This window comes from Cnephaeus nilssonii, assembly GCF_951640355.1.
Source record: "Cnephaeus nilssonii genome assembly, chromosome: 22".
Lineage (NCBI taxonomy): Eukaryota > Metazoa > Chordata > Mammalia > Chiroptera > Vespertilionidae > Cnephaeus > Cnephaeus nilssonii.
In genome coordinates this window covers 21,279,646-21,288,544 of record NC_137093.1, presented here as the reverse complement: position 1 = coordinate 21,288,544, position 8,899 = coordinate 21,279,646, and the positions used below count along the sequence as shown (strand labels likewise).

Here is an 8,899-nt window from a genome sequence, read left to right as displayed (position 1 = left end):
CCTTCTGGCAGCCCTATTATACGCATGTTACTTCGTTTCATGTTGTCCCGAAGTTCCCTTAGGCTTTCCTCCTGCTTTTTAATTTTTTTCTCCAATTGCTGTTCAGCTTGAGCTTGTTTCTGTACCTGATCTTCTAACTCACTAATTCGGTCCTCTGCTTCTTGTAGTCTACTGTTGAAACTTTCCATGGTGTTTTTGATTGTAGCTATATCACTTTTCATTTCTTCCTGATTCTTGCATAAGTTGTTGATTTTCTCATCCATCCGATGTATAAATTCCATGACCATTACTCTGAATTCCTTTTCGGTCATGTTGCAAGCTTCATTTTCACTAATTTCCTTTCTTGGCGACTCCACATTTTCTTTCCTCTGTGAGTTATTTCGTTTCCCCATTCTGGCTATTACCAGAAAGCTTAAGCTTCTGTTTGCGTGGACCTGGGCCGTGTGCTGTGGGGACTTCGCTCCACCCTAGTTTCACTGAAGTGCTCTGACACTAGGACGTGTGGCTTTCTTTGGTTGGTGGGAACCAGACTTGCCCAGGATCAGTGTCCCCAGTGTTCTGTGTGGTCTCGTGTGCACATTTAGAATCAGGGGCCCTGTCTGCACCACACTGTTGGTATGTGCCGAGAATGAGATCCTTAGCATGTGCCAGGAGTCAGAGTTTCCCTGTGTCTGCACCAAGACTCGAGTGTCAAAGTCTCTGTTGCCTTGTGCGGTTTCTCGTTGAGAATCAGGGTCCCTGTGTGTGCACGCACCAACAATTGGGGTCGCTGGCTCTTAGTGTGAATGCGCTGTGAGTCAGGGATCCCAGGCAGCTGTGTCCGGCATGCCAAATTCCCTGAAGTGGAGCTGCGTCCTGTGTGTGCTCTCTCTGCTGAGCCAAACCGGCTAGAGCGCACTTTCTTAAAAACCTGAAGGTGAGCCGGCTCAGTGCACTCTCCCAAAGTCCCAGAACGGGGGCGGAGTCCGTCCTGCGCGCCAAATTCCCCAAAGGGAAGCCCCTCTGTGCAGGCTCTTAAGAATCTCCGAAGGGGGAGCTGTGACCCGCGAGCCAAATTCCCCCAAATTCCCCGAAGGGGAGCCCTCTGTGCGCACTGACAGATTTCCCCGACGGGGAGCTGCTTCTGTCCCGTGCGCGAGCGCGCGCCAAATTCCCTAAGAGGGAGCGCGTCCCTGCGCAAAGCTAGGCAGCTTGGGCCGGGGGCGGGTCTATCAGTTACTATGGCGCTGTCTGTGCGCGCTGTGCGCGCTCCTGTGAGCAGCTAGGGCGAAGGGCGCGTCTATCAGTTACTATGGCGCTTTCCGCGCGCTGTGGGCGCTCAGCAGCTTGGGGGAGGGGCAGGTCTATCAGTTACGATGGCGCTATCAGCGCCTGCGAGGAGGGGGATAGGCTCTTTGACTCACGGAAATCTGCCGGGAAGTCTGGATTCTTGTTGTTTGTTTGTCTGAAGCTGTGATAGCAGTTCTCTGTCCCCAGTGGCTGCAGGGTCCTGGTTTGTGTCAGAAGCCAGGATCCGAGTCTCGGGCAGCTCTGTTTCCCAAGATGGCGTGGTCTCTGCGTCCGCACCAGCCGCCGAGAAGTGTCCGCTTTGTGCGCGGGGCTCCGCCGTCTAGGGCTGCCCTGTTCGGGAGCCCCTTGGAAGACGTGCAGAATCTAACTGACCCTATCTCATACACACACACACACCACACACATCTACACTCTCCTCTATGGGTTCCTCACTCACACTCTCTCTCTCCCTACCTTCCTGCCGGTCGCCATCTTTTCCCTATCGCTACTTTTGAGACCGGCTAAACATTGGCTTGGTGTTCTTTGGGATATTCTAAACGTCCTTCAATTTCTTGGGGAGGGTTCTAGATGGGAATAGCAGCTATCTGAGCCCCTTCCAATCCCCCACCCCCCCAAATCTGACCCAATCCCCTTTTCATTTCCACTTTATTGTCCTTCCCACCTAGGCAGTCCACCATCCATGGGTGACTTGAATAATCAGGAAATATCTTCTATAAGAAATGGTACTTTCACTTTTTATGCTATATCTCGTATTATTTGGATTATCTTTTTTCCCCTCTATAAGAATAAGAATAAAAAATGCCAGTGGCATTGTTTGAATCAATACTTAGAGCAGTGGTTCTCAACCTTTTTAATGCCGCGACCCTTTAATACAGTCCCTCATGTTGTGGTGACCCCCAACCATAAAATTATTTTGTTGCTACTTCATAACTGTAATTTTGCTACTGTTATGAATCGTAATGTAAATATCTGTATTTTCCGATGGTCTTAGGCGACCCTGCTAGCTAGTAGTCTTAGGCGACCCACAAGTTGAGAATCGCTGCTGTAGAGCCTAAGACCATCGGAAGACACAGATATTTACATTACGATTCATCAACAGTAGCAAAATTACAGTTATGAAGTAGCAACGAAAATAATTTTATGGTTGGGGGTCACCACAACATGAGGAACTGTATTAAAGGGTGGCGGCATTGGGAAGGTTGAGAACCACTGATCTAGAGGGCCTGGGTCATTTTGTTACAAATTTATTCTTTTCATTCATAAAATATCTTTCTCCTTCAGCATTGTCAAAACTGGGTGACCAGCTATAAGCCCCACCCACAATCTCTATCTATTATTTGGTAACTTCCCTCTTGTGTCTTTCTCAGGCTCATATGGGCTATACCTTATGCTTACCCCTCCTCCCCGCCCCCCTCCCCACACCTCCCCACTTCTGAGCTATGGCATCACTGAAGTCGGTTACTTTATGATTTCTCTTTTCTACCTCCACTCTCACCCTGGAGAATAAAGGGCATTGTTACATCATCACTGGGCAGCCAATCAGGTGGGCACCTCCCTTCAGTGACCTCCTTGTTCCAGAAGAGTTCTTAGGCTGCTTCAATGGACGGAGGAAGCCGAGAAGAAGGCCTGGCATAAGTCCAACGATGATCATTACCACATGGATCGTGTACATTCTCGCCCGGAAAGGTGTAGGGTGGCCCTTCCCCCCAAAAACCAGTTCGGTAAGTGAGGTTGGGGGTAGCCGTGCAGAATGGTTTCTCGTGTATCTTCTCCCTTCGGAGCCCCCTGCTGCAATCCCAGAGAGAAGACCTTACCATGTACACGTTTGGGTAAGAATGGAGGAGGGGGCTGGATCGCTAGGGATTTTGAGGGCATCAGCTTACCAATTTGTTGCAGGACATTGAAGTTGTGGAAAGTGAGGCTGTGTCCGTAGTAGAGCACTGGTTGAAAAAAGTGAGTAAAAATCCCTTTCTGACTCAGGGTACCCCCAATTCTTGAGAGCTGTCCTCAGTGGGGGCAAGGATCTGGACTTCCCTCTCCTTAGAATGGTGGTTATATTTGGGGAATTGGGGAGCATGAGATAAAGGTTTCCAATATTCTTTAGAATGGGAAACTCAAGTTCATTGACCCTGCCTAGAGCTGTGTCTAACACACCAGATGTCCTGGATGCTGGGGCTTGTGTCTTTGTAAGAGATGTGCTGGAATCACCACTAGCCCTTCTCAACCACCCTGGATGCAGGGTTTCAGATGTGTCGCCCCAGCTCCAGGGTGTCTCAGGAATACCTCGGGACAAGGCCCAGGACTCAGTGAGTCCCCTGGAACCCCTCAGGGAGGTAGCAGTAGGCGAGCTCATTGCAGGCACCGTGAGCTACAGAGCTTGTGTGTGTGGCTGTGTGGCATGTGTGTGGTGATGGAGAGGAAGCAAAAAAGAGAAGGAAAAAGAGCAAGAACTGGGGGGGTCAGATACCAAGTGACCCTTTGAGAGGGGGACACGACTCACCTTTCAGACTGAAGAAGAGGCTTCCCAGGATATAAAGGAGAAGATGTCCAGCAACTCCCCTTCCATCCACGGCCAAGATGTCCATGTGACCAGAGACGTGGTAACTGGGGCGTTGGAGACTGGGGGCTGGGGGGAGAGGGAGGGGGAAGGCGGGAGGTCCTATTGCCAAGGATCTGGGCTAAGTGGGTGGGGCCTGTCCAGGCTTCGGGAGTCCTCCTTGGGCAGCGATCATGTGGACCCTCCCCGGATTTCCTAGGTGAAGCACCATCTCTCCAAGTCCGATTTGTTAACAAGCCCGAGTCAAGATGTCCTGGAAGAAAGGACAAGAATCCAGTTCATACGATGGAGGTAAAGCACCTCTCCTCGGCTCTGAGCCACGTGGTGAGGAGGGACAAGCACAGAAGCCACAAGCCCGCCCGCCGCCGCGGGCTCCCTGGCTAACACAGACCCCCACAGCCTTTCTCCTCTAGAGAGCTTTGACGCCTTTGGCCAAGAACATTCGCGGCCTTCCCTCGGGGTCTTCAGGGAGTACTTTAGCCACCTGGAAAGCCCAAGCGCATCCCCAAGTTTTAAAATGACGTTAAGGGGTTGGGGCACAGGGATTGCTCACCCTTTCCTAAATGCTTCTTGAGTGCATTTCAGACTTCTGTTCTTTTTGCGTTTGATTGGCTCAGAAGTGGCTGCACTTTAAAGAGCTGCAAGAGCATAAGCTCTTAACATGCAAAAGCCAAAGGAAGCCCTCATTGCACGGAGGTGAGAGGAGGTTTCCAAGCACCGAGGCTGGAATTATGTGCTCCTCCCCCCCGCACCCCAGATTTTGGTGGCTTTGCCAGCCTCCCACTGTGCCTGCCCCAGACAGACCTTCCCCACCCTGGCACTGAAGTTGCCACCTCAAGGCAGGGAACTGGGCCTGGATGCTGGCTCACTCCCTTGGCAGGAGCTCGCCTGCCTCCTTTCCGGGGCTGCGCTCACTGCGGATCTTTTCCCAGGAGAACTGTGGGATTCAACTGTGAAGGAGCCAGCCCTCTCTCCTCTCTGTATGCTCTTCTTCCTTTTCACACCCCATCGCCAGCTTTGCTCTCTCCCTCTCCAAGAGGATATTTTTCTCCAGAAATTTATTTTTGCTTCGGGATATCCATTTTCAGGTGTTTAGCCCTTCCAGTGGCATTAGCAATGTAAATGGGGATCCGACTGCGCAGTAATTACCAACAGGGAGATGGAGACCTCACTGGGAAAGAGCTTCTTGGAAAACCTTCCCCAAGTCCCTAAAACCATAAATGTTGGTGAATTGCAGTCCCCAACATGTATGGTTTTTAGGGGCTGTTTTTCAACTGGGAAAAGATCCGAAGTGAGCACCGCCCCAGTAAGGAAACAGGGAGGCTGGCGCGGGGGAGGCGCGTCCAGGCCTGAGATGGCTGCCCTGAGGGGACTCTAAATGTAGCATTTCCCTGGCTTAGGTAATCGGAGCATCGCTTTCCGCTTCAGTTTTCAACCTCAGCTGCCTGGCGTCGCTAGGTTAAAGCACAGCGCGGGGACCTGGGTGGCAGCTGTCCTAGGATAGCTGCCAGGCACTCGCCAAAGGTTCCCAGTAGCACATGGGTTTGGACTGACCCATGGACGGGCCGGGGCCCAGGTGAACAGGAGCTGGGACGGGCTTCCCACGGATGCAAGAGCCTTGAGATCTTAGCCAATCTGGTTCTGGCCTCCAGGACCCAGTCCTGTGGCCCTTTCTTCTCTGAGGCCTCCCTCCCCCACCCTCCCCCCATTGGGGTAATCTCTCTCTCCCCTCTGGAATCCCCACCCAGCTCCTCCTGGTGGTGAAATCCCCCTGAGCACGCCCATCTCCCCCAGGCAGTATCAATTCTGTCTTCCCAGGGAAAGCTACAAGGAACTCGTCTAGAGCAGTGGTTGGCAAACTCATTAGTTAACAGAGCCAAATATCAACAGTACAACGATTGAAATTTCTTTTGAGAGCCAAATTTTTTAAACTTAAACTTCTTCTAACGCCACTTCTTCAAAATAGACTCGCCCAGGCCGTGGTCTTTTGTGGAAGAGCCACACTCAAGGGGCCAAAGAGCCGCATGTGGCTCGCGAGCCGCAGTTTGCCGACCACGGGCCTCATCCACAGAAGGCAGTCTCCATAGAAGGCACAGGAATCAGGGCAGGCTGATTGCACTAGAGTGGAGCGTTGGTGATGGCAGGAGGGGTGTGGGGTTGGGAAGGACAGTGAAGGGACCTTGGAGAGGAAGATACATCCAGCGGGGTGAAGTAAAAACAACAGTAGCGATGAGGTGCCTGCAGATTCTCTGTAACAGAGTGTTCTAGAAGTATCTCTGAACCCTAGTGCCGATGGCACAATGCTGATCCCACAGAGCTGACAGTGAAGTTAGGGTCCTTGGGGAGTGACAAGAACCCTTTGAGTTCCTGGTACTAGAAGGGTCAAGGGTCAGCTCAAAAGTCCACGGCAATGGGGTCAAAACGCATCCTTCGCACGACTGCAACCCCAGCGGTCTCGCGGTGCCTGGTGGAAGAGAAACGGAAACAGCCGGTCTTTGAATGGTGTGTTGCAGCCATACCCGTATCTTCCAAGTGCCCAGCGAGGTGAGAGATGAAGTTGTGCGGGAACGGATAGAGCAGGTGAGACGAAGGTAAGCTGCTGGGACAAGCTGATTTGTATTCCTAACTGGGAGCTGGTGGGGTGCGGTGCGGTGGGGTGGGCTGTTGGCCTCGCTTCTGATGGTTTCCCTTAGCCCCAGCTCCTACCTAGAGCTGGTGGAGCCTGGAGCGGGTCTGGGCAGAGTGCCTCTTTGTAAGGCGCTGCCCCCAGGTCCAGGTGTGGTGCTGGTCCAGGCACGGGCTGCCTGCCCCGCCCACCTGGGGCCGTGGGCTGGGGGGAATCCTCTCTGGGTGGGCTCTGCCATGTTGCCTACCCCTTCTGCCTTGCCCCTCTCCTCTGTGCCTTGCAGTTTATGCCATCTTTCGGATGAATCATCTCAGGATTTTGACAGAAGTTTCTACTCAGAGTGCTGAGAGCAACAGGTGAGAGAGCTGGCAGGTGAGGAGCTGGCGGAGAAGAGGGCTAAGCTGGGCAGGGAGTCAGTGCCCCGGGCAGGGGCCTGATAGCCAGGCTTAGCCTTTCCCTGTTGGTGACGGCCTGCACTTGGGGCCAGAGCGGGTGGGAGAGAAGGTACTAGCTGCCTTAGGCTCCCGCAGTCCCTCTCTTACATTTCCTTCTTAAAAAATTATTAAAAACTAAATCGATTGGGGTGACATTGGTTAGTATGATCATATAGGTTTCAAGTGCCCATTTCTATATACATGATCTGTTTGTTGCACTGTGTGCCTACCGCTCAAAGTCAAACCATCTTCCATCACCATATATGAGACCTCCTCTGCCCCCCAGCACCTCTCCACCCCCTTCCCTCTGACAACCACCACACTGCTGTGTCCATAAGTTCCAGTTTTATATCTCACATAAGATTGAAAGCATGTGGTTCTTCGCGTTTCCTGCCTGACTTATTTCACTTAGCATGATATTCTCAAGGTCCATCCATGTTGTCGCAAATGGCAGTATTTCATTTTTTTTATGGCTGGCTAATATTCCATTGTGCATATCTACTACATCTTCTTTATCTATCAAAGGACACTTTGGTCGTCTCCATGTCTTGGCCACCATGAATAAGGCTGCAATGAACACAGGGATGCATATGTTTTTGTGAATGTACATTCCAGGGTTTTTCAGGAATGTATCCAGAAGAGGGATTCTGGGTTGCATGGTAGCTTCAATGCACGGATCGCTCAGGTGTGCCTGTGTGTTGAGTGGGGAATCCTTTGTTGAGTTGTTGAAATTTCAGGGGGAGAGACCAAGGGGATCTCTCATGCCGCCATTCCTCGGACATCACTCATTAGATTTCTGGAAGGACTTAAAGTCAAGTTCAGTCTGGCCTCTCTCCCTCTTTTAACCCTGGTGTCATAATCCAGTGCTTCTCACCTGTGCACAGGTGTGGGGATCGCCTGAGATGTGGTGTGAGGTTGTGGGGAGGCCCATGGGTCTGCATTTCTGATGCTCTCAGGCAATGCCCACTGCTGACCCCATTTTGAACCACAAGATCGCAGGGCACTGGCATCAGGAGTGAATATGAACGGGTTTGGGCCCTGCCATTAAGTAGGGCCATGACTTGGGTCACATGGCCTCTTGGCCTGCACTTGGTAGCAGGGGTCACAGCAATGGCTGTTTAATGTGGCTCTGGAAGGTGGAAAACCATCCATTCAGAAGATGGTTACTGCGCTCCTGCCAGGAGGGAAAGACTGTGCTGGCTGTCATGGGGGGGAGGGGGAAGGGAGAGAAGAGGGGTGGGCAGAGAGAGTAGAGGAGTGATTTAGACTCAGCTGACCCCGATGAGCTTAAAGGAAGACCACGGAGATATAATGCGGCATTCATTGAGCACTTACTACCGTATTTTCCGGCATATAAGACGACTGGGCGTATAGAAGATTTTCCTGGGTTAAAAAGTCGTCTTATACGCCAGAAAATATGGTATATGCCGGCTTCTGCACAAGGCACTTAGTCAAGAGTTCTCATCTGATTTAAAACAACGTTAAGAGGGGGGCATTGTCCATGCCCATTAGGCAGATGGCAGAGGTTAAGCCAAGTCTTAGGAGAAGACGCTGGGTTTCAATCCAGCTCCACCGTGGCGAGTTGCTCTATGGCTTTGTGCCTCAGTTTCCTCAGACTTCGGCAGGTTGCCTTGAGGACAGTGGTATTCAGCCTGTGCTATACACCATGTCGGTGGTTTGCTAATATCAATTGAGAGGAAGAATCGGAGGTGCTTGCAGGGGCTTTTGAAGTTTGGAGCAGCCAGGCTTCCATCCCAGCTCCTTCTGACACCCCCCCCCCCCACCACCTGTTTCTAATGTGGATTTCCCCACTCTCTGCGTCCAGCTCTATGAGAGAGGAGCCATCGTACACCTTGCCCTTTATCATTTCTGTGATCCTTTCTGTGGTCATTTCCCTGCTTCCCAGGTTGATGTCCTTCAGGGCCAAGGGGAAGCCTGTGTAAGAAGAATGTCCACCTCCTCTTTGACCTGAGGAGCAACCACACTGGACAG

At 51.8% G+C, this 8,899-nt stretch overlaps 1 protein-coding gene across 1 annotated transcript; it reads left to right on the top strand.

Annotated features, from left to right (window-relative positions):
• Positions 1–2,933: 2,933 nt before the first annotated feature.
• Positions 2,934–6,833, top strand: SPATA19 (spermatogenesis associated 19; the record flags this gene model as incomplete). The annotated part of the gene is made up of 7 exons (XM_079762959.1): positions 2,934–3,011; positions 3,187–3,243; positions 3,798–3,890; positions 4,047–4,138; positions 6,361–6,438; positions 6,541–6,623; positions 6,757–6,833. 7 exons carry the CDS (start codon positions 2,934–2,936, stop codon positions 6,831–6,833), a joined length of 558 nt encoding a protein of 185 aa, XP_079619085.1.
• Between the last annotated feature and the right edge of the window lie 2,066 nt (positions 6,834–8,899).